Source organism: Oryx dammah, unplaced genomic scaffold, assembly GCF_014754425.2.
Source record: "Oryx dammah isolate SB20612 unplaced genomic scaffold, SCBI_Odam_1.1 HiC_scaffold_4, whole genome shotgun sequence".
NCBI classification, from domain to species: domain Eukaryota; kingdom Metazoa; phylum Chordata; class Mammalia; order Artiodactyla; family Bovidae; genus Oryx; species Oryx dammah.
In genome coordinates this window covers 10,649,352-10,674,442 of record NW_024070188.1, presented here as the reverse complement: position 1 = coordinate 10,674,442, position 25,091 = coordinate 10,649,352, and the positions used below count along the sequence as shown (strand labels likewise).

Genomic DNA, 25,091 nt, shown 5'->3' with positions numbered 1-25,091 from the left:
GCATAAGTCTGTTCTCTATGTCTGTTTCTCCATTGCTGCCCTGTAAGTAAATTCTTCAGGACCATTTTTCTAGATTCCGTATGTATGCATTAGAATACAATATTTATCTTTCTGTTTCTGATTTCACTCTGTATAATAGGTTCCAGGTTCATCCACCTCATTAGAAGCGACTCAAAGGTGTTCCTTTTTATGGCTGGATAATATTCCATTGTGTGTATGTACCACGACTTTATCCATTCATCCGTTGATGGACATCTAGGTTGCTTCCTTGTTCTAACTATTGTAAACAGTGCTGCAATGAACAATGGGATACATGTGTCCTTTTCAATTTTGGTTTCCTCAGGGTATAGGCAGAGGTTTATAACAACAATAAAAAAATGTGACTTGAGGGGAAAAAAAGAGCTCAAAAGCTTAATTAGATTTCATCGTGCCAATAAAATGGACAACGACGAGGGGGGAAGGAAAGACAAAATCCAAAAGAATATACAGAACAAGTCAAAGCATAAAGAATAGTAAATGTTTTTCTTGAGTCACTGCTGTCAGAATCCTTTCTTTTGCTGGGAGTCACAGCCCACCTCACCTCCCTAAGATGCCCTCCAACACTGTGCTGATCTCTGGACCTTCTGTGGGCAGTTCAGACTCTAATCTGGTCCTACTCCTCTGTGTTCTTGCTTCCAATGTCTACAGCCATCAGAACTAGTGCTTTTTCTTATGTGGGAGCTCTCAATGTCCTTTTATATATTCCATGGACACAGAGTCTGCCTAGCTGATCGTTTGGATTTAATCAGCAGCTTGTACAGCTGGTGGGAAGGTTTTAGATCTTCTTCCTCAGCCACACTGCCCCTGGGTTTCAATTGTGGTTTTATTTCCACACCTGCATGTTTGGGTCGTCCACTGGGGTTTGCTCCTGAGGCTGCCCTGGAGGACTTGGGTTTGCCCCATGAGGGCCAGGTGTGGAGGTGGTTCAGCTGCTTGGGACACAGGGTTCTGGCAGCACCAGGTACTCAAGGGAGTTGGCAGCTAGGACAGCAGGAAATACAGTGCTCTAGAAGAGTATGGCAATCAGTATTGCCCAATACGCTCCAATATTGCCTGGAGAACCCCCCTCCTGACAGAGAAGCTTGGCATACCAGTCTACAGGGTCGCAAAGGGTTGGACACAACTGAAGTAACCCTGCGCCCAGAGACACAAAAGATTTATTTTGCCTGTGGCAGCTCTGTCCCAGTGTGAGTTGGGTGTGAAGGTGGCGCAACTGCTTGGCTGGCAGGGACCCTGGTGGTGCAAAATGTGCAGGGACGTGGACTGCCTCCGCTGTAGGAATTACGGCCCTCTCAGAGTCTTTTCTCAAGCCTCTTGTAGCTGGCGATCAGAAGGCCTCGTTGGCCAGTCTTTCTCTGTAGCTTCGCCCATTCAGGCACTTAGAGGGCTCTCTTGCCTGGGGTCCTTCTCTGTTGTTGGGCAAGTCAGGCACATAGAGGGAGGCCCCCGTGGTTGGGGTCCTGCTCTGTAGTTCAGTGCATTAGGCATTTGATGGGCCAGCCTCTCTCTCGTTCAGCTGCCGATGCTGGCGTGTGGGGAGACAGGCGCCACGGTGATGGCTCCACCCACCCCACATGACTCAGCAGCATCGCCTTGCTTCCATGGCTGCCTGGCTTTCCTCCACAGGCATTTCCCGCCACAGTCTCCTCCCTCACATCCCCTCGATCCATCTCTCTGCAGTCCACAGCAGCGCTTGCCCTGAGATTGCGCCACAGTCCCTAAACTCCAGCTGCCAGCCATTGTGCCTTCCAGGGGACCTGGGTCCCTGTCTGGGGTAAGTATGGCTTTGGCAAGGACTGTCTGATTCTCATTCCATTTAGGCTGTGACAGATCAGCTATTTCACTTTCAGCCTTCAATGTTTCTTGTCTGACTCAGACAGTTGCCCCACTGTGAGGATCAGACCCCTGCTTCAGCTGCCCCACCCGCCAAAGGCAGGTCCAGTCTTACTAACACTCCTGTTTTCCCCCTAGTTCCTTCGTCCTGCCGAGTTTTGTGTGGTTCTGTATATTCTTTTCCGCTGGTCAGGTCCTCCTGTCCGCTCTCAGCTGGTGTTCTGCATGCACTTCTGTGTCTGAAGGTGTATCCCTGATGTATCCGTGGAGAGAGATTTACTCCACATCCACCTACTCCTCCACCATCTTGTTCTCTCCCATGATCTATTTGTGAATGTTGAGTTTTAAGCCAGCATTTTCAGCCTCCTCTTTCATCCTCATCAAGAGGCTCTTTAGTTTCTCTTTGGTTTCTGCCATTAGAATGGTATCATCTGCGTATCTAAGGTTGTTGATACTTCTTCTGGCAGTCTTGATTCCAGCTTGTGATTCTTCCAGCCTGGCATTTCGCCAACATACTCTGCATATAAGTTATATAAGCAGGGGGACAATATACAGCCTTGACGTCCTCCTTTCCTAACTTTGAACCAGTCTGTTGTTCTATATCTGGTTCACTTGTTTCTTGACCTGTACACAGGTTTCTCAGGAGGCAGGTAACGTGGTTTGGTATTCCCATCTTTTTAAGAATTTTTTGCAGTTTATTGTGATCTACACAGAATTTTCCAAATTTGCTGGTATATTGAGTGCAGCACCTTAACAGTATCATCTTTTAGGATTTTAAATAGCTCAGCTGGAATTTCATAACCTCCACTAGCTTTGTTCCTATATTTCCTAAGGCCCACTTGACTTCACACTCCAGGATGTCTGGCTCAAGGTGAGTGACCACACCATCAAGGTTGGTAAGCACACAGTGAATATTTGCTGATTAACTGCTGTTGTTTTATAAATATGTGTGTTTCAGGTACCTGTCTACTGTACTAAAACTGGTGTTAAACATTTGCACCACAAAGCTCAAGAGTTTGACATTGGTATTTATTTTGAAGCAAATGGGCATGGCACAGTAAGTTCTCATGATGATCTGCCTTTAGCTCGCACTTTTTTTTTTTTTTTTTAAGATGGAATTTGGTAATACTCTCCTTTGTTGAAATGATTGGGATGGTGATAGAAATGATTTAGCTGATATTTTCTTGTGTTCTGTGAAACCGTGGCTCTCTTTTAGATTGTAATGATCTTTCTTGGAATGTGAAGAGATAATACTAATTTGTTCCTATAATATATATAGTTTCTTTGAAAATATGTAGGTCTTAATTCCCCTGCAACTAGGCAATTATACATCATTTAAAATTTTTCTTCAAAAGTGTGAGAAGGTTGAGGACTAACTTATAAGCAACTAGAAATGAGTTTAAAGTAATTTGCAATAGGCATATAAAATTTTTTATGACTCTTAGAGGGAGAATGAAAGTTTGAGATATAATTTGCATATCCTGATACCATTTTAACATAAGTCTGTAGTATATTCATAAGGTTCAAAAGTTTTCTTTATTAAATGTTTTTTAATATCTAGCCTTATTTCATAAATGGATTTGAGATGGTTAAGAGAAAATGCTGTCTAGGTCAGATAATTCTCATTATTTCAAAATTAGCTTGAATAGGCCATGACTGTAAGAGGAAAAATAGTAAGTTACTAGAAAATGTAATTGAAATAGAACTTCAGTGATCTTATGCAGGGTTGGTAAATGCTTTTGAACTAGTAAATATTTTAGTTTTCACAAGCCTGAAAGTGAAAGTGAAAGTGAAGTCGTGTCCCGACTCTTTGCGACCCCATGGACTGTAGCCTACCAATCTCCTCAGTCCGTGGAGTTTTCCAGGCAAGAACACTGGAGTGGGTTGACATTTGCTTCACCAGGGGATCTTCCCGACATAGGGATGTTTGTTGCATCTGCTCCGATCTCCTAGTGAAGAGTGTAAATGAATGGGAGTGGCCGTGGTTCCACAAAAGAAGTGACCACTGCATCTTAGTTACCAACAAACTTTGTATTTCATCAAGTGGCCGGATGCACTGTGCTGCTCCTTTTCAGTATTGGGCCTCTAGAGGCACCAAATTATGTGTGGGCAAGCAATTCAAAACGGCAGGAATCCTCAGGAGCATGATGTATTTTATACATTAAATATCCATGGCACTGTCTGCCACAGTGTAGTATGTATGACAAACCTCTTTTCTACTTTTCTTTAGCTTATGTCCTTAAAAATTAAGTCAAGAAAACTGTATTAATGGCAATGACTTATATTCTTCCAAGTAGAATGGATACAGATCAGGCTTAAGGAAGCTGATTGCCCAGAACTGGTTTAGCTGGCTGACAGCAACATCATACACCCACCATATGCATTCGCCTTTGCCAGGGTGATTATTTTCTTGGTAATCTTTGCATTTTGGTAACCCAATTTTATAATCCTATAATACCTTCTGAGTTCTGATTTGATCTTACATTAATTTCATATATTCTACAGCGGCCATTTTTATCCCCTTGGTTTCTCCAGATTCACTGAGAGTTTCAAAAGTAGTTTAGTTGGGATGATCATACCTAATGACTGGGGCATGGTTAGTGTTTGGTGATTTTTTTTTTTTTTTGTATGCTTTTATTGTAGGTACTGTTTAGTAAAGCTGCTGAAACAAAGATAAAACAACTAGCAAAAGAATCAGAAGATGAGAAAAGGAAAGCTGCCAAGATGCTTGAAAGTATAATCGACTTGTTTAACCAGGTGAGAACTGCAGGGGGATGGTGGACTCTTGGTTATGCTTAGCTGCTCAGTTGTCTCCGACTCTTTGCGACCCCATGGACTGTAGCCCGTCAGGCTCCTATCCACGGGGATTCTCCAAGCAAGAGTACTGGAGTGGCTTGCCGTGCCCTCCTCCAGGACTCTTGGCTACTTACACAGTCAGAAGGTAGACAGGGTGATGTGCTGCATCAGACATCAAAGTGGAAAAGTGGTGGCAGCTTCCTTGCAGCTGTGTAGATGTAAACTGAAATGCAGTGGCAGAACATTTATGTGCTTCAGATTTTCAAGTAATGATTAGTTTATAGCTGAGGTCAACAGATTCAGCTATAAGGTATATCTGTGAGGCTAAAATATATATATATATATATATATGTTTTGAAACCAACCTTGTCAAGGGAATTCAGAAAAAATAGTCTGAAGCACATCTGAGGGTCAGATGATTGGGACTGAGTGGAGACTCTGGAAATGGAAGAGCAAAGCATAGGTCAGTGGAAAGCGACAGAACTTATATTTAAGAGTCTTGCACATATGGGCAGTTCATATACCTCAGTGTGTAATCCTTGCATGACAGGAAGAGTCGGCGTCATAACTCGTTTTATAAATGAAGAAACAGACTTAGAGTTACTCAGTGGCAGAGTATGGCAGAGTCTCCGCCTTTAGCACCACCAAAAGCTCCACTTGACCATGCATGAGGCCTTCCACCATCATGGCATAATATCTCAGAAGGGATCTAGTAATAAATAAAATGTTGATTCACAGAGTGTTAATGCTGGAACCTTAAGAGTTATCCAGCCTAACCTCACTTTACATATGAGCAAGGAGATTAAAGGCAGCTGGTCTTAGTATTCTCTCGAGTCCTTTTCTTGTTGCCTTCCATAGAGGTCTGTCCCTCAGTGTAGTTCATTTACCCACCCCAGTCAGTCATGCAGCATGCGGGGAGGAGGCAGCCAGGACAGTTTTCTGACAGAAGACACTCTTATCAACACCGTGCTTGTGTTCTCGCATTTTGCAGACAATTGGTGATGCTATTTCTGACATGCTGGTGATTGAGGCCATCTTGGCTCTGAAGGGCCTGACCGTGCAGCAGTGGGACGCTCTCTATACAGACCTTCCAAACAGACAGCTCAAAGTTAAGGTGTGAGCCAGATCACTCCCTTTCTAAAAATTAACTAAGTTCATTTTACACATATGTATTGTATAGAAAAGACTGAATTTTCTCACATCTTTAAAAACTACAGAATCCCCTTTTAACCATTCTACTGTTATTTAGAAGTATTTGGTTTCCAACTTTATTATAAATATGTATCACTTTAAAAGATTTTATTATTTTTTTAAAATTTTAAAGATGTGAAGAGAGAACAAAATAATGAACCCCCTTTACACTAGCTTCAACTAGTGTCCTCCACATCCCCAATATTATTTTGAAGCAAGCCCTGGATAGCTTGTTAGTTCAAGTGTAGATGTTTCCTTCCTCTGCATTATTCTTGGTTCATGCAGTACTTCCAGAGGCTAGATGCTAAGAAGTAGAATCTGGGCTAAAAGGGACACAATTTTTAAAGGCATTTTAGATAAATTGCTGATTGTTTTCTATATGGATATATACCAGATTACACATTTACCAACAGACATTTTTGAGAGATAGATATTAAATCCACAGTTCACAGAAATGACTACTGATTGTTCAAGTTTTTTTTTTTTTAAGGAGATTTTTATGATTCCCTTTTTAAAAAAATACCTAAGATTATTTGATCAATGACTAAGCCATACAGTACTGGCCATTATTTTAGTAGTGGCTGTATGACAGTCTGTGGTAATCTCAGTACTGTACTTTGTGGTACAATCAGCTGAAATGTAGGTCTGTTCCTGCTGACATTAAATAGCCATAGTCTTTTGGTGGGAATTATGTTGAATGGATTAAGCTTCTGAAAGGGAGTATGATATAGAAAAAAACATGAAATGCTTGTGCCTAGGTTGCAGACAGGCAAGTCATTAGCACCACAGATGCTGAAAGACAAGTAGTTAAACCTCCAGGACTCCAGGAGGCCATCAATGACCTGGTGAAGAAGTACAGGCTTTCCCGCGCTTTTGTCCGGCCCTCTGGTACAGAAGACATAGTCCGAGTCTATGCAGAAGCAGACTCGCAGGTAAGCTGAGACAGTTCTACTGAAGGAATGTGCAGTGAGAATCTAAAGGCGGTGGAGGAGGGTGGTAGCAGGAGAGAAAACTATTTTAATGCTATTGGAATCTCTAATGTCTGAGATTTATGGAGCCTTTTTTCTTCAGTAGTAGTTACATAGTTGACTAAAACTCCCCCAGATATTCTTCTTGTAATGTATTCTATATTTCCTAAAAGGGTCATATTTCTAACTGCTCTAAGAATACTACTTAGTATACCAATACATACTTAGTTTGACACATAGTAATTAAGCTTAGGCATCCTAAAGTGGAATATACTTTTTTCCTTCATTTAAAAACATCCTGTTCCTTCATGAAAATGACTTACTTTGAAGTTCATTTCTAAACTCACTGATACTGCACCCGTGCTGCCTGAAATTTGTCTTTGTGTCTAGGCTTTCAAAAATTTTCCTTTAAATGACAGCCTTGCTGTGTGCGTCTCTCTTCTTGATAGGGTCAGAGACTTAAAAGTGTTTTTTCAGCTGAGGCAAAGTTACAGGGGGATGGCCAGAGCCTCAGTAAGAGATCTCTTCAATTTATATAGTAGCTGTAGCTTTTTTGCAGAAATTCAGGCCATTACAGAATGCAGTAAACAAATATCCCTGGTGCATGAGGAAAGGATAACTGGGGCCTCAACAGTTATGGTCAATTGCTTTTGGTCAATTGCGGCCTTCTTGCCATTAACAACTTACTGCCTAAAGAGTCAATAACTCTTCACACTATTACTGACCGGAGACATATTGTTATGTCTTTTCTTATTACTGAATTTATTCAGAGTTTTAACATGATAATCAAATCAGATTATAAAATAAAGTTAGCTAGGAACTTACCTGATTTAGAAGAATGTGACTTGTTTTCCACTTATCTATTGTAATTTGTTACTGAAAGATGAAAAAAAGTTCTCATTTGAATTGTTAGTGAAACAAAATTGGAAAGCTTCCTCCCTGGGAGTTGCAGGTAACCTGGTAGATGCTGTGTCTTTTTCATCTAATATCCTTTTATGTAACTTGCAGGAAAACACAGACAGCCTTGCATATGAAGTGAGCTTGGCAGTATTTCAGCTGGCTGGAGGAATTGGAGAAAGACCTCAACGAGGTTTCTGAGGACAATTTTTATATTCTTTAGAAACCAGAGTTTTTAAAAAAGTTCTTACAGAATAATATTACTGCCACTGTTGTGACAGGTTCAGACACATTTATAATAATGTTTACAGTGTACCTTACTGGATTGTTTCTAGATCTGATTGTTTTTCTTAAACACTACCAGAATCATTCTTTAGAAATAGATAAGCCTTATATTTGTTAAGTTTCTTTTTTTTAAATAAAACTAAATTCACCTGTAATATTAATCACACTAATGTAAAATACTGGAGCTCAAGTATATGATTCAGTCATTAACTTTATAATATATGCAAGGAAAAATTCATGAAGGCTGCTAGAAAATTAAAGCTTATTTATTACCAACTCCTGTGATGTCTTTTCCATCGATGTTACCTCCCCACGGTGTCATTTTGCAATCCTGGTAGTCACCACTGCTGATACAACTGAGCAGGGTGGAGAAGACTTAATACAAATACAGTTTTTCTCATAGCAGAGTCTTCAAAGCAGTTCTTATATACTTACCTCTTGAGTTAACATGAGCGGGAACTCAGGGGGTGACTGTGAGGCTGTGGACCTCTGCTCTGTACTGAGGTGGAGATGCCTGGGCTACAAGTACTTACAAGGATGCGTGGGCCAGGCCTCAGTTTTCTTTACTCCTCTTAGTGAAAGTAAGTGGGAGAAACTGGCTGTAAGACATTACCAAGCCTCTGACAGAGAAGTGACACCATTTTTATACTAGAATGTGGTTAATAAGACAAAGCAAAAGAGTCTCCAACCCATCTAAATTAAACAAAGCCTGAAACGAATAGAAAAAATGTGCAGTGTGTATTTGGCAGATTTAAGACAACTCAGGACAATAAAACAATGGACTATAGTGGACTGTTTACATATATATAGATCTCTCTTAGGCACCATAATCAATATGAGCCCACAGTTATTTAAACTTGATTCAGGCCACAGTCAGACATTTGTTCTTATTTACAAATATTTAAATTAAATACAACCTGAAACATGTTACATACCAAAAAAAAATATACAACTCGGAGCAAATGTTTGTTTTAAATAACTACGTTTAAATGAAATGGAACCACTTGTGGTACTCAAGTTTTTACCACCCCTTCCAGAAAATCTTTTTCTACCATCTCTTCTATTTTTTGCCTAGCTTTGCTGGAAAATGGTTTGTGGTTTTCCAGCTTCATGTCCTTGTTGGGGAAGGTGGTGGAGTAGAGGACGGGGCTCCCTGAGTGTCCTGCGCATCGGCTGGTGACTTTGCTATTGAAGACTTGGCTGAGCACGTTGAAGAATGGCAGGAGCTGCTCGAGGCTGCGCACAGTGCAGATGGTGAGCAGCAAGTGCCCCGGCTCCCAGCCCAGCGCTCTCCCTGAGTTGTCCTCCTCCGGATTTTTCTGCAGAAAACAGAGAGGAAACTGTTAGCAACAGAAGGCCTTAGTCTGTGAGAAAACTTACACAGAGTTAAGAAATGAATACAAATGATGACATTAAGTCTCCATTCCAGACTTGCTAAAACACCTGCTTCTGACTGAGGCCTTCTGGTGCCAATTATTAACTGTACAGTGTAGTAAGATTTTCCATCTAGAATGCACAAGCTTAGTTATTAGAGGAATTGGTTTTGCATATAGACAAATGCTAAAGTTCATCTTATGCTTTGCATATACTCAAAAAGCTCTCAGATTTCTGGACTCCCACTAATGTATCCGAGGACAAGGTCATAAAATGACCACAGAAGAAGGGACGGAAGGTCTCATACATGTCACTGTTAGCACATCAGTCAATTACATTGTGGCCAGAAGGCTTAAACCTGCCACAAGACAGTAGCAGAGTCTGATGAATAACTACTACCACACAGAGAAAGGAAAGGCACTCCAAGGAGAGACCTGCTATGCGCTTCTAGCTTGTAAACCACATGGGGAAGGAAAGCTGGCCCTGGAGGCAAAGTTACTCCAGGGCTGGTATCCTGCTCTACCATGTCCTTACTGTGGGCAAGATAAAACCTATAAAATGGGGCAGCAGAAAAGTCAAATGAGAATGTATGTGAAGACTGTTCACCAAGTACAAACAGTAATTTACATACTTAAGCAGCTAATTTGAGAAGCCAACTAAATTATACAAATACAGCTGTAGACATTAGCCTATCTAGAGAATGTTCTGAGAGATCTGAAGATGTCTGAACTGGGGCAGAATCATACACAGGAAAACATACTGAGTAAAGACAATGAAAACAAGTAGAAAAAAAATATCAAGTGGGACTTAGGAAGCATGATTATAGTTTGTCACATTTGTTAACAAATGGGGTTTGCCTTCTAAGATGTTGCTGAGAAACTTTCATTGTTTACTTAGTATTTTAATATCACTAGTTTCCTAGTGGAGAAGCAGATGCAAAATCCAGCTTATTTTCTTGTGTGCTTAACAGAGTTTGCTATTTTAAAATAAAATCCTGTTTGAATCTATTTTCCTTTCTCAGAAGTCTCTAGGAACAAATAAGAAAAGATCATTTTGTTCTTTATCTATGGCCAAATTAAAAAAAAAGCAGCTATCAGTTTATTTCTTAGTACAAAATCACTTTCCTCTCACCTAGTAATGCTGGCTTTAATGACAGTCCTGGGACTGGCAACTACACCACTTTTACTGCCCTAAATCCAAGTGTGATTCAATAGCCATTTAAGAGTCTGCAGAGATGAACTGAGCCTGAAGGGAAACAAGTAATATGCTTGAACCATCTACACAGCTGATTTCCAAATGTAAGGAACTATGGTATAACCTTCTGATTATATTCCTGCCAAGTGGTACTTTTAATAGGACTTTACTAAAAAGCTCTTGACCAAGAAGAGTGCACTTGTTTTAGTGTTTCTGTTCTTAATCAGAACTAAATAACTGCCTCAGTAATAAATAAAATTTAAAAAGTCAAACATGTTTCCATGTGAACGACTTCTCTTTTCACTTCAACAGTCTGCACTGGAAAGACTTCCTTCCTGTTTTACCTCTCTTGGACTGCTGAAATCCAGACCTGGGTTTGTGTCTCAAGATTTGGTCCAGATGTGGCAACTTTTGCTGCCATATCACAAGCATCAAAAAGCCACCCTCACCTGATGACTGGCCATCTCCAATCCCTCCAAAATCACTGTCTTAAAGTCCTCCTCCTTGTCCTGTGGAAGGAAAGATTAGAACTCATAGCCTTTGCTCCAGTGAAAAGTGGACTTGGCCATGAAGACCTTGTTTTAAGGTGTTTTGGATGAGAAAATGCTTTCCAATAAAACATTTTTATTTTGTGGGAGGAGTTCTATAAGAACTCATTACTGTGAGAGGGATGACAATGTACCTATAACCACATAGCTTCTGGATTTCTTGTCATGATTATTTTTTCAGACCCTGCAATATCAAAATGAAAGTACCCAAGTGTGCTCCTAAACTCTGGATTCAACTTTCACCTTCATCTCCGTTCTGTTACTTATTAGTCCCTAAAGAAACAACTTGATTTTAAATCAAGTTCTGCATGTCCTTCGCATATAACCTCCTTTGAAATCACTGTCCCGCATTCCAGCTCTGTAGTCTGTGGAATGCGGGTTAAGAGCTGCTGCCTGAATAGGGAACTCCAGAAGACTGGAAAATTTCTGAGCACTCAAAGCACGCCTTACGAACTAGTACTCAAAATAACAACCCGGACTGTCCCCACATTGTACAATTTAGTTTTGAAATTTTCTGAAGGCAAAAGACGAAAGATTTGTAACAAAGGCCTACTGATGAAAGAAACTCACTATTTTCTTGGGTAAAGATCTGCAGTGTATTAGCCTGATGCACAGTGGAAGTTGTACATAAGATATGCTGTATCTTACAAATGTTAACTGCTTATACTTAACAAAAATACACTGAAAAGAATGTAATACCTTTGCCCTTTTCCGAAGAAGTTTTGCTAGTCGTACTACGTAAGGTTTAAATTCTCGTTGATGTATGCCCTGCCTTCTGACTTCCAAACCAGAATCATCTGAGACTTCTGGAATGAAGGCCCATCGGTACCTATGTATAGAAGAATGGTATCAGTATCAGTAGGATACACACAGTGCCTCTAAGACAGGGCCACTTAAATACAGTAGACACATCACGACTCCACCACGTACATGGATTCATGTTCAGCTGAGCCGCCTACAGCCCTGTCCCCTTGAGCTTGTTTATTAACCTGAGCCTTCGTCAGTAAGTAAAGACCCTGTCAACTACCCCACAGAGTTGAAGTGAGTAAATGAACATTTGTAATGAACACATGAAAACTGGAAAGTACTCAACACCATTTTTTTCATGAGCAGATATGTTTCCTACCTACATAGTAAGGTGGGCAAAGGACTGAAAAGATTTAAGTAAGACCTAAGTAGGGCTTCTGAGTACACTTCCATTCTATTTTTGTGTTTAAAATTTCATCTTTAATAAGTAAAATTTAGTATCTATGAAAAAAATTCAAACAGTATAAAAGGGTGTACCAAAGAAAGGTAGTCTCTCTCCCCTCACCACAGGTTCCACCAATACTGCCAGTTTATCTCCATCTGGAGTTTATGCATAAAAAAGCGTGAATTCACACAAGCAACTCCCACCTCTTTCAATACATAAAAATGACTGCTGTTTATTTTAATTACATATCTTGGAGAAAGATCATATAAAATGCCATCCTTTTCATAAGCTACATAGTCCTCCAGTGTTGGAAGGTACTGACTTAACCCGTTTCCTAGATTGTCCAATTTTTTGCTATTACAAATACTGCCATAATGGATACCCTTATGAATTGCTGAATTTTGTGCATGTCTGAGAGGACAGTGGTTGGATAAATCATAGGCTATAGCAGAATTATTGGCCTAAGGAAAATATGTAGTCTGAATTTTGGTAAATATAAACTTCTTTGGAGAAAAATGAGAAAATATCAATGTATACTTCCAACACTAGTAAGAATGTTTCTACTTAAGGGTAAAAGGAGATACACTTTTAGATCTTTACCATTCTGATAGTTACTAATAACTTTAATTTGAATTTCTCTTACAAGTAAGCCTGAGCATCTTTTTAAACATTTGAAAAAATCATGAATAAAAAGATACTACTCTTTCAAAAATTATTAAATTCTCCATGTTATCTTTTACCACCTTAAAGATCTTCTTTTTTATAAAAAAAAAAGAGTTTAAAAAAAAAACTGTAGTTGATATTACATTTTTGATCCCTTTTCTATATCTTGACAAGAGGGTAAGCTCGTTATGGTTCTCACCATGGAAGCTAAAAAGGAAAGGTGCATGAAGACTATAGTTTTATTACCTCTGTGAACGTAAGCTTCCTAGTTAATTTCCTAGTTAATTGTAGGACAGTTTCCTACAATTCTGCTTAGTATCCTTTTCTAAATTTCTTCAGGAGTAATATCATTTTAACAGACACCCAACCACTGAAATTCATTAAGAAGTGGATATATATGGTTTAAAATGGGGGGGAAAAAAGGAATGAGAATTGATGTAAAAAAATTTTCTAGTTCTTACCATTACATTTAATGAAAAGTAAGCTTGTGCAGCAGCAGTTTTTAGAGAAAAAAGGTTCTGGTATCTTACTCTTTATCCTATTAATATTCCACTGCACCCTATTAATAGCCAGTATTCTTGAATATATTGGATAGAATAATACAACACAATTTATAAATGCATAATTAATGATGTGTATAAATTCTCCAATTATCTTAGCCACATATTAATGAAACAATCTTATAGTGCTTGCATATTACTTTAACAAATATGAAAAAAAGTGAAAGTGATAGCTGCTCAGTTGTGTCCGACTCTTTGCAATCCCATGGACTATAGCCCACCAGGCTCTTCTGTCCATGGAATTCTCCAGGCAAGGATACTGGAGTGGGTAGCCATTCCCTTCTCCAGGGGATCTTCCCAACCCAGGGATTGAGCCTGGGTCTCTTGCATTGTAGGCAGTTTCTTTACTGGCTGAGCCACCAGGGAAGCTCAAATATGAAAAACCATAATTAAATATTTTGAGCACTTATGAACAAGGCATTTCATGAGAATTTAGTTATATTAATTTCTCCCTCTTCCCCTCTGCCACCTCTAGTTCAATTCACTATCATCTGAAAGTAAAGGTGGTAAAGAAGCTGCCTGCCAATGCAGGAAACATGAGTTCAATCCCCGGGTTCGGAGGATCCCCTGGAGTAGGAAATGGCAACCCATTCCAGTATTCGCATCTAGAAAATCCCATGGACAGAGAAGCCTGGCCCACTACAGTTCATGCGGTCATAAAAGAGTTGGATATGACTTAGCTACTACGCTACCACTACCACCACCTCCTATACTGGGCCTGAAGCTGGTGAGTCGTATCCCATGGCCTCACATCTGCTGGCTACTCAACCTGTTGACTGAATGGTCTCTTGGTCTTAATAGATCCATGACAACCATCTCCAACCATTAACAGTGTTGCCCCACCATCCTCCTGCCAAAAAGTATTACATTTTAGTAAAAATTAGAAATACTTTTACTTACACAAAAAATTCTATCTTAGATGTCACTGACCAAAGCAAATGCATTTCCAAAATGTCTATTTAATATCTTTAATTTACTTACATCTGAAATTGAGGAAGATTTTCGGAGGGCAATGCCAGAGCCAAATCCAAAAATTTGCAAGCAGAGAGATAGAGGTTTAACCACCGCTGGCTGTTGTATGAAGTAGAAAAGCCATTACCTCCTGTGTAGGTTGTCTCCAGACCAGCCACAGAGGGGCCTGAAGTCCTGTAGGCAGGGGACAGTGCTGTCAGCAGCTGTACCCTCTTACTGACAAGTAATTCCTGGAAAATCTCAAAATGCCAGCTAATATTTTTCATAATCAGTCTGATAAATGTACCAGTAATTGCTAAGCAAGGTCGTGACTAAATTATACTGTTCTCAAATCAAAAATTCATTTCTGTTCTTTTAAATATTAAGACTATAAAAATAGCAGAGAATAACTATACTCAAGAAGGATAAAAATATAAGCTGTGAAACTAACAGGCCTCCCTGCTACTCAGTGCCCTTCTGTAAAGATAGAGGGAAAGTCCCCCTCAGAACCTACACGGTCATCAGTACCGGCGACACTTAGAAACCTAGCACTGAAGAGGAGCAGGCAGATTCAAGACACGGAGTGTCAACTTTCCAATTTATAAACTGGTTTGTACAAAAATTCCTAAATAAAAATAAATTATGTTTAGTCGTATATTAATAAACTGCTTCACTAAAAAGAATACAATTCTAGCACGTTAAACTGAGATCCTTCTGGATGATATGGACATTTGAATACCTTAGTTACAGGTTACCGGCCATAATAGGTTTTGCTGCATGTTTCAGGGAAAAGAGATAACCTACTAAAACTAACCTTGTTCACACAGCAATGTTGCTACAGTGACAGAATTGTAGAAATAGTATTGCCTGAAACTGTATTTATGTCTAGAGGCCCACAGCTGCAAATTTGGATAGTTTAATTCAGTCTAAAAAACCTAAGGTATACATGAAACTGTACTATAGCCCAAAGCAATAAATTGGATAACAAGAGACTAAATACAACTATTCAGATGAAATAGTGTCTATTCCATCCTAGCTGTAACACTCTGGGTGATTTAGGATACTAAACACTGACAATACTGAAATGAATTACATATTACCGTGAAATATCTTCATCAGCAGTGAGTTCCTGCTCCATCAGTAAAAATACCTGTACCTGAAGACCACGGAATAAGTGTCAAATGTTTATCTAATCCTTCCTTCAAGTTATCTTTAGGCTATATTTTCATCAATCCAAACACAAATTTTAGGATACAATGTTAGGATCATTAAATTAGACTTAGTTTCTAAAAATAAAACTGGATGTTTAGCACAGAGCCATGCTACTCATCTGGCAGAGGTGGGATGAAAGCATGCTCTTATTTGGAGATTATGGAACAAAATTATAGTTACCATAAAAAGACCAATGTGACAGCCATTTGTGAGGAAAGTACAGGGCTGGGTTTTCAGAGTTAAGAGATGGTTTTCTCTTTACTTACTCATCTCTCCCCCTCCCCCACCCTCCCAAGTCATTCAGACGACGGTGATGGTTTGGTCTGAGAGGAGAATGGGCTGGTATCTGGAACTTAAGAAGGTTTTTACAAAAGCTTATCAGAGTGTCTCTGAAGCAATTTATCTGGGTAAGAGCTGCATCTCAGAGTGATACATGCCTTCAGGCCACCTAAATTCAGCTACAAAAAAAAAATGAAGTCGCTCAGTCGTGTCCGACTCTTTGCAGCCCACCAGACTCCTCCATCCATGAAATTTTCCAGGCAAGCGTACTGGAGTGGGGTGCCATTGCCTTCTCCAGGGCATCTTCCTGACCCAGGGATTGAGCCCAGGTCTCCCGTCATGCAGGTAGACGCTTTACCTTCTGAGCCAGCAGGGAAGCCTTAAATCCAGCTAACCCACCTCTAAACACCCTGGAGGTTCTACTATAGGTGGAACCAGGCCCAGCAACCATGACACAGTTAAAACTTGTCATGTAGAAGAGAATGAACTAAACCAGATCAGGTGAAGTAATGATTCACAAGGAGCTAATAACCCTGAATATTGCATATTTCAGTTTAAACTATGGAGACATAATCTGACTTGTTTTACTATTTTCAGCTGTAAAAATTTCGGCTTAACTAGAGTTCAGTTCACTTCCAAAATTAGTTTTTATCCAGTAAGCATGCCGATACTTGTCACATTGTTTTATAATTCAGATTTACTACCTGAGTTAAAATTAACTCACAAGTTCTGTGATCATGGTAGGCCAGAGCGAGGTAAGATGTTGTGGAGACATTCTCAAAAGTAACACTCTGAAAAACAGGAACACTTGAGAGTGAAGAGTTGGCACCTGGGGCAGACGAAGACTCTCAACCAATCTCTCTGAAAACCAACAAACAAACAAACAAAAAAAAACCCAGTATATTTTCAATATCTAAATGTTTAGAATCATTTCCATATAAACATTTCGATATAATCCAGTATTTCCAAAACTATGATGAAGAATCACCTTTTTAAAAAATTTGTAATCTGGTACAGATACTTTCATTAATTTGATTTTTACTAGAAAAATCAAATTAAAGAAAGATATCTAAAATTCAGTGCCATGTTATTACTAGATTCAACAGATTCTATCAAATTGCTGTAAAGGCTTAAAATGTTTACTCTATATTTCTGTACTTATCATGGATGGAATAACAGATTGATATTGGTCCATGGACCTCACTTTGAGAAGCACCAATAGAGTCAATGTTAAAAACATCACAGGACAAATAGTATGTACGATGTACACTGGACATTAGGTATAAAGAGTCAGAAAAGAAGGAGTCCTTTATCTTCAGAGAGAGAGAATAATCTCTGTAAAGAGATGACAACTCTCATTCTCAACCCAATCCCCACACCACCTGCCGAGGCTGGTGGCTGCCTGCACACTCACTTGTGTGCAGCAAACAGTTCTGCCTGGGCAAGTTCACTCCCAATACAGGGCCACTGGCGGCTCAGGGTGATGACTGCACTGATACCCTCCAGGACACAGGACCACCAAACCCACGTGATGAAAGTGATCAGAAACCTTACATAACCCGCTGCTCTGTCCCCAGATTCTAACTTCTAGCTAAAATTTCCTGGTTATGCATCTATTTCAGTCTCCTCCTTTAAAGATGTATAACCTCTCATCCACAATAAAAAAACAAACAAAAAAACCCCCACTAATATGCCTGGCTGCAGCAAAACAGTCTTACACCTCATTCTCAAACAGGATTTCCCAGGAAATTTGACCCAAATAATAAAATAGAGACCATATTTACGCAAGTCCTATAAACGCAGTGTTTGATTTCTTTTACATACGAGTGATAATTAATTTTTGTTGTTTCAATAGAATAAATTTCTAATTCTACAACATTCTCTATCCACCAACATTTGTTAAATATTTCACCCCAACTTACAACTTATGCAAAGTATTTTCTAAGGAACAACAAAAACTCAACAGTTTGGAAAATAGAGAAAATAGTTTTCCACTGTTTACCTTGTATATCAGGAAGATATTTCTGATACTGGTCAATTTCACTGCTAAAAATAGCAAATGCTAATCTTTTCAGAAGCATGGCTCTTTGCTCTAGTTCCACATCACGGTTTGCAAAGAGATTAAGTGAACTGCTTTGGGCCACAGCTACACGAGCTGAGGGGGACAAAAAAGCAAGTAAGAGAGGTTGTTACAGTCATTTAGTGATTTGAAAAAAGATGCTTGCGCTTTTCATTTTTAAGAATGTCTAGAAACCCTATGACATCCGAGAGAGAGGCGCTTCAGGTGGAGGACTGGGGAGCTCTTCTCCAAGGCAGATGGGCTGGCACACAGAACCAGCATACATAAGTCAGAGACCAATGCAATGTGGAGAGAGAAGAAAATTGAGGACTGACTGTAGGTTTCAGAAGGTAAAACCACTAACAATGCCACTTTATAAAGCCCTTTATTATTTTATGCCATCTGCCTAAATCCTTCTCATTATTTTGAAAACTTCTGGCCTGGCCCAGCCAAGCCTACCGAGCTCTCCCTACTGTCTTGTACTCACCCCCATTCCCTCTTTGCAGCCACTCTGTCTTCTTTGCTCTTTCATGAACTCAGTAAGCTTGTTCCTATCCTGAGGACTTTATAATTTTTGTCCTTTATTTCCTAGAATACTTTGTCCCTAGGCATGCTCATAGCTGTCTTTTTTTTTTTTTTAGTTTCACCTCAAGTATGAGTTCCTGAGCTGTTATTTAAAATCTGTTGTAGTGCCCTATTTCCTTCACAACTTCTTACTTGCTCTCTGAAATAATTTTACTTATTGGATTAAGGTGAGCATAATGCCTGGCACATTTTTGTCTTTTAATAAATAACTGTTAAAAAGATGAATCTCAACCTTAAACCTGTGGAGATTAGAGAATACACTGTCCTTTTTCTAGAGGAGAAACTGCAGCTTGGTTAAGAAGGGACATAAAATTCTAGGGATTCATCCAACTTCGCTGCTATTTAAGATCATTAGTTGGATAATTTTCAAACTTTAAGAAAATCAAGAAAACTTTTTTTTTCCAGATGAAATACTATGAGGAACTCCAATTTATAAACCAACAAAATAGATAATTAGTGGGGTGGAAAGTGACTCTACTCTTTCTTCATTCAAAGGAGATAAACACAGCCCCAGTATCTTCTTTTTGGGGTCTCACTTCCCCTACCAAGGATGGAATCCACACCCCCTGCAGTGGAAGCCTGGAGTCCTGCCCCCGGGATGGATGGCCGGAGAATCCCCCAGAGCCCCAGGACTTAGAGTGACTTGTTTGATAGGTCTGTCCCTGTTGCCTGCTTTTCTCCGCCTTCCTGGCGGTCAGTCCTTTCTTTGGTGATTACTGAGTGCCGGGTTCCATGCTATGTGCTGGGGGAACAAGTTAGAGACAAATGTGACAAGGCCAAACAGTTTACTGATGATTTATCCACTATGCTGTCTTCCTCAAGTTTCAACATTATATTCCTGTAGGGCACTAAGCATCACTATTACCTGACAAAGAGCTAATTCAGTAGTTTCTGGACAAGAGCAAAGCAAATAAGAATGGCTCATGTACAGGAAAGACACTTAGGTTGTCATCCATAGTACTCACTCATTAAATCTCTAAACGTTGTCTTATCATGTGTCATCAGATTGTCCATAATTGCTCTCCAACTGAAAGAAACCAGGATCATGATATGTAATTAACATCTTGTTGTTAGTATTAAAAAGTGTTCTACTTTGCAGATAGCAGTTGATTTCAACAGATTCTGTGAGATGCATTAGCATGTTGAATAGAAGCAGGAGGACTTACTGGTTAACACAAGAGGCATCCATCTGAAAGAAACTGGGATCCATAAAGAGGTCAAAGGCTTCTTTTTTCCAAGCTCTCCGTGTGTACTGATACCCACTAAGACTGCTCAGCAGCTGGACACAGGCTCGATAACTGGGGGCATTATGTGCACTGGGAGGAAGGAAAACCACATTAACCTCTATGTTATAACTTTATTCATCATATTAAGTTACTCATAAGTGTTCACATTTACCTATAGCAATGATGGGAAATAGAAAGCACTTGTGTAAGAGAAACACTTTTTATCACTATAATTTAAGGTAAAAATAAAGTCATTTTGTGCTAATTTCATTTTTGGAATAAAGGAAGTGAAGTGAAGTGAATTCGCTCAGTCGTGTCCGACTCTTTGAGACCCCATGGACTGTAGACTACCACGCTTCTCTGTCCATGGAATTTTCCAGGCAAGAATACTGGAGTGGGTTGCCATTTCCTTCTCCAGGAGATCTTCCCGACCCAGGGATTTAACCCAGGTCTCTTGCATTGTAGGCAGACGCTTTACCATCTGAGCCACCAGGGAACTCAATAAAGGAACACAACTTATTTTTAACAGAATACGAGTTAACTAACACATCTAGTTAAATAATAGTAGTACCTATGATTTCGGAGGTAGGGCACAACATAATGCATAATATTTACAAGTAAAGGAATGACTCGTTCTTTTTCATCACTGTAGAAAACCATATCCAAAAGATGAGCCAAAACCTAAAAAAAAAAAAAAATATAAATGGGATGGAATGTATAATCTGCGAGCTGAAACTGACAGCATCTAGAGGTGGTTTTTAGTCTGTAAGAACATCTAGAATACCTTAAAATTAGAAAAATCTAAAAGCAAATTCCTTAAATCCATTTTTACAGGAATGGCTTCTGCCACTGTTTGCATTATTTTCCACTGTAACTAAAGAATATACATATGGGCAAATATTACCAGGAAGAAGAGAAAAAGAGAGGTTAAGAACCTTCCAATGTGATAGGGAGTAAACACCAAATTTAAGACTAGAAACTCAGTACCTCTCTCCCTGACTGCGTTACCAGGGGGTTTAGGAAAAATCCAACCTCGTGAATTGGGATGCAACTCTGTCAATTAGCTATTTGCCTTTAGTCATACTGTCCTACTTTTTGTAAGGTTCAGTATCCTCATCTGTAAAGGGGAAACAAAAAGGAACTGCAGGTCTGTATGAAAGAAAGTGAAAGTGAAGTCGCTCAGTCGTGTCCGACTGTTTGCGACCCGGTGGACTGTAGCCCACCAGGCTCCTCCATCCATGGGATTCTCCAGGCAAGAATACTGGAGAGAGTTGCCATCTCCTTCTCCAGGGGAATCTTCCCGACCCAGGGATCGAATCCAGGTCTCCCACATTGCAGGCATACGCTTTAACCTCTGGGCCACCAGGGAAGTCAGAGCATGTATATAAAAATATTTGGTAAATTGTAAATACTTAATAGTGACCAGCATCTTTATATCACTTCTACCCTTCCCTACCAAACTGTGATACAAAAGCACTGTTCAATTTTAAACAGTACACTTGTAAAAAATAGTGCATGGGGGTGGCAATGTCTAAAGTTGCTAAAGTCATGTCTGACTCTTTGTGACACCGTGGACTACACAGTCCATGGAATTCTCCAGGCCAGAATTCTGGAGTGGGTAGCCTTTCCCTTCTCCAGGGGATCTTCCCAACCCAGGCATTGAACCCAGATCTCCCACATTGCAGGTGGATTCTTTACAAGCTCAGCCACAAGGGAAGCCCAAGAATACTGGAGTGGGTAGTGTATCCCTTCTCCAGCGAATCTTCCAGAACCAGGAATCAAATCGGGGTCTCCTGCACTGCAGGTGGATTCTTTACCAACTGAGCTATCAGGGAAGCCCATAAAAATGTTTGGTAAACTGTAAATACTTAATAGTGACCAGCATCGTTATACCACTTCCACCCTTCCCTACCAAACTGTGATACAAAAGCACTGTTCATGTTTAAATAGTACACTTGTAAAAAAAAAAAATAGTGCATGGTGGGCGGGGGGGCAAGGTCTAAATTGCTGTCATTAATATTTAACAAACTACTAATCTGAACACAAAGTCTAAACTTTATTTTATATACTGATTTCTTGAACTACAAAATAGTATTTCAAATTAAAATCTCCTTTGTAAAAACTACTTACTGTTTACTTGAAAGTTCATGTGAAAAAATCTGACAATATTTACCTCAGAAAGTAATGTCAATGCATGGACACTATATACAGAAGGAGTTATGTTTGAGGTTTCCATTGCAGGTGATAACATATCTAAATAAGAAAAAAGACAGGTAAAGATACAGTTAGGTTTTTTCCCCACTGAAAAGAACTACATGTTAACCATGAGAAAAGGGGGGATTTTACAGCGATTATAGTGCTGACTGCAACAACTGCTCAATGAGTGGTGGTGGTGCTTCAGTTGCCAAGTTGTGTTTGTCTCTTGTGACCCCATGAACTGCAGCCAGCCAGGCTTCTCTGTCCGTGGGATTCTCCAGGCAAGAGTACTGGAGTGGGTTGCCATTTCTTCCTCCAGGGGATCTTCCCGACCCAGGGGTTGAACCTGTGTCTCCTGCATTGCGGGCAGATTCTTTACAGCTGAGCCACCAAGGGACAGATGCCTACAAATACAAACTTAAGTGTGGGGGGATCAATACCCTCAACATCAGACTCCAAATTGGCCCCATCGACCATTATTTTGGGAGAAGGCTTAACTTCGAGGTTTCGCCGCAGCCATGTCGTCTGTTCCAAAGAAGAGCCAGCAATCGCACCAACTGCGTCCACTATTTTATGAGTCACATCCTGAAGAAACAAGGAGAACCCATTATACCCCCGTGTGTACACAGGCGCACACACGAAACTTCACAGATGATCGTATCTGACCTTCCCAGCTTAGATTTGAGAGCACTGAGAAACAGAGTTGTGGCACCAGCGCTCAATTCAGAGTGACGTACCTGGAGGTCTCTTTGGTCTTTTTTATTCTCCAAACTAGGGTTTTTCATGATAAACTCATTCAGAACTCTGAAAGGGTCAAAGAAAAAAAACAGACAGGAACTATTATTGTGAAGAAAATGATGTAATATAATTTTTCACAGCAAGTGGTTTTATGGCCTCAATTTTCACTTTATATGTGTAACGAATATGGGTATATGTGGACATTCTATGACTCAGGTAAAATGCATAAACCTATGCCTGTAAACACCTGTACAAGGGTGTTCATAACAGCATTATTTATAAAATCTAAAGGTCCAGCAATAGAAGAGATAAACTGTGGTGTATTCATACTATGAAATAGTAAACAGCAATGAAAATGAATGAATTGCAGCTGCATGAATTTACATGGATAATTTTTATTAAACATATGCTGTATGAAAGTAGTAGCCATAAAACAGAGTTGTTGGTCAAAACCAAGGCAGCATTTACCTGTGGCACTATATGTCAGAACAGAGACTATCTTGGGGAGAAGGGGAAGGACAGTAATTAGGAGGCAACTTGAGGGGACATATGCTGTCTCATTTCTTAATTTAGGTTTGTGATTGTACAGTTGACATCCTCACTTTGTAATAACTTATAGTTCGTATGTTTTCTGTGATTTATATATTAACAAAAAAATTTTAAAACGTAAACCCCATCAATCTTAAATTGTAATATAAAAATGGTTTCTTTATGTGTATAATAGATTAAAAAGAATTCTTGAATGTAAGAAAGCCATTTCCACCGTTTGCTAAAATTCTACTCAATATTTAACTTGATTTTATTAACTATATGCATAATTATTTCCAAACTAACACATAAAGTGATACTGAAGAACAATCATATAAATTTCTATTTTATAATTAGGAATTTTTAGAGGATCAGTGGAATGGTTGGGAGAAAAAATAAACCACCCAATTTAAAAATGGAGTTTTCACGTATAAGTGAAAATGCCCAACTTTTAATTTAAATACTCAGAAGACACACACATTGAGAAGGAGGTAGAACACTTCATTATCTGAGAAATGAGAAAGGAAGAAAAAACAGGTGATGAAACAAAAAAATCTTGCAGAGGAGAAGGTACAAGTCTAACTGTTGGTTTTAATTTTTAATGAGATTAGCAGGATATTTGGTGATGATTCAAAGAGCTGTCCATATACTCCTTCTTTGAGCCTTAGAACAATTTAGAGGTAGGTAGTTCAGTTCAGTTCAGTCACTCACTTGTGTCCGACTCTTTGCAACCCCATGAATCGCAGAACGCCAGGCCTCCCTGTCCATCACAGGGAGTTCACTCCAACTCACATCCATTGAGTTGGTGATGCCATTCAGCCATCTCATCCTCTGTCGTCCCCTTTTCCTCCTGCCCCCAATCCCTCCCAGCATCAGAGTCTTTTCCAATGAGTCAATTCCTCACATGAGGTGGCCAAAGGCAAGTACTATTACTCTTGACAGATGGGAAAATAGCCTTAGAAAAGTTTATTGATGTACCCTGGGTCTCTACATGAGAGTTAGAACTAGATATCAAAAGAGAAGAATCAGAAATCTTTATGGGAACATTGTTTTGATTTCCAGGGTTTACAGTTATCTCTCATCAATAAAAATTATCATACACACTAGTTATCTTTATCTTTGGTCCAGGAATTGCAGACGCTGAGTCCACTGCTCTTTCCACTATACCTTCAATGGCATAAAACCCCTTCAGATTTCTGGTTTAGAAAACAGCACAAGGATCTAGGGATCATTACTAGGGTTCGCAGTGTTACTCAGCTTCTACAGGTTGACCAGCTCTCCTCCAGCTCTCATCCTTGTTCTTCCACCTCCTCTCTGCTTCCTGGTGTAAGACTACATTCCTACATTTACCAAAATCTTGAGTCCATTTTACCAAAGAACCCTCTAACCCTAACCCTCCCTCTACTTCAAAATTTTCTAGACCACTGGTTGCCAAAGCAGAATCACTGGTTTCCTTCAGGACAACAGAGAAGCTGAGTCTGTATATAGAACCACCCAACTACACTTTTAAAAAACACCAGCAGAGCTACAGAGGTTGACTAAGGTTGAAGTTCTTTGCATGTGGTTCAGTTTACATCCCATTCAGTGGAATAACACATTGAACATCTGCAGTAACGCAAACAGGTTGGAGACAAGGTTATTCCCTTTCGCGAAATTTTCCTCTTCTGTCTCAAACAGTCCTTTTCAAATTTCAGGATGTAATGTAGTCACTTGAGACCCTTGTTAAACTGCAGATTCTGATTCGGGTGGTCTGGGTTGGAGCTCGAGCGTCTGCATT

General features: G+C 39.7%; 2 protein-coding genes and 1 long non-coding RNA gene across 7 annotated transcripts in view; 2 read left to right on the top strand and 1 right to left on the bottom strand.

Moving 5' to 3' along the window:
- Positions 1 to 8,951, top strand: part of PGM3 (phosphoglucomutase 3) — a 28,387-nt gene extending 19,436 nt beyond the window's left edge. Inside the window, exons 9-13 of the mRNA XM_040238950.1 lie at positions 2,831 to 2,929; positions 4,516 to 4,629; positions 5,660 to 5,782; positions 6,618 to 6,791; positions 7,836 to 8,951. Of these exons, the coding sequence (XP_040094884.1) occupies positions 2,831 to 2,929; positions 4,516 to 4,629; positions 5,660 to 5,782; positions 6,618 to 6,791; positions 7,836 to 7,925 (600 nt within the window). The 3' untranslated portion in view covers positions 7,926 to 8,951. The remainder of the gene's footprint in view (positions 1 to 2,830; positions 2,930 to 4,515; positions 4,630 to 5,659; positions 5,783 to 6,617; positions 6,792 to 7,835) is intronic.
- DOP1A (DOP1 leucine zipper like protein A) overlaps positions 8,636 to 25,091 on the bottom strand; it is a 116,899-nt gene continuing 100,443 nt past the window's right edge. The window contains exons 27-39 of one of the 5 annotated variants that reach the window (XM_040238946.1): positions 22,786 to 22,852; positions 22,489 to 22,633; positions 22,026 to 22,105; positions 20,424 to 20,533; positions 19,793 to 19,942; positions 19,592 to 19,653; positions 17,985 to 18,137; positions 16,707 to 16,843; positions 15,592 to 15,647; positions 14,522 to 14,686; positions 11,825 to 11,954; positions 11,027 to 11,086; positions 8,731 to 9,328 (exon numbers count right to left, since the gene is read on the bottom strand). In XM_040238946.1, coding sequence (XP_040094880.1) covers positions 9,023 to 9,328; positions 11,027 to 11,086; positions 11,825 to 11,954; positions 14,522 to 14,686; positions 15,592 to 15,647; positions 16,707 to 16,843; positions 17,985 to 18,137; positions 19,592 to 19,653; positions 19,793 to 19,942; positions 20,424 to 20,533; positions 22,026 to 22,105; positions 22,489 to 22,633; positions 22,786 to 22,852 — 1,621 coding nt within the window. In that variant the 3' untranslated portion in view covers positions 8,731 to 9,022. Of the gene's footprint in view, positions 9,329 to 11,026; positions 11,087 to 11,824; positions 11,955 to 14,521; positions 16,844 to 17,984; positions 18,138 to 19,591; positions 19,654 to 19,792; positions 19,943 to 20,423; positions 20,534 to 22,025; positions 22,106 to 22,488; positions 22,634 to 22,785; positions 22,853 to 25,091 lie in introns of all 5 variants that reach the window. The other 4 variants (XM_040238947.1, XM_040238948.1, XM_040238949.1 and 1 more) reach the window with 4 other exon arrangements.
- LOC120862837 lies at positions 9,325 to 13,115 on the top strand. Its single transcript, XR_005720859.1, has 2 exons — positions 9,325 to 10,681; positions 10,890 to 13,115. It is a non-coding gene; the product is annotated as an uncharacterized LOC120862837 (long non-coding RNA).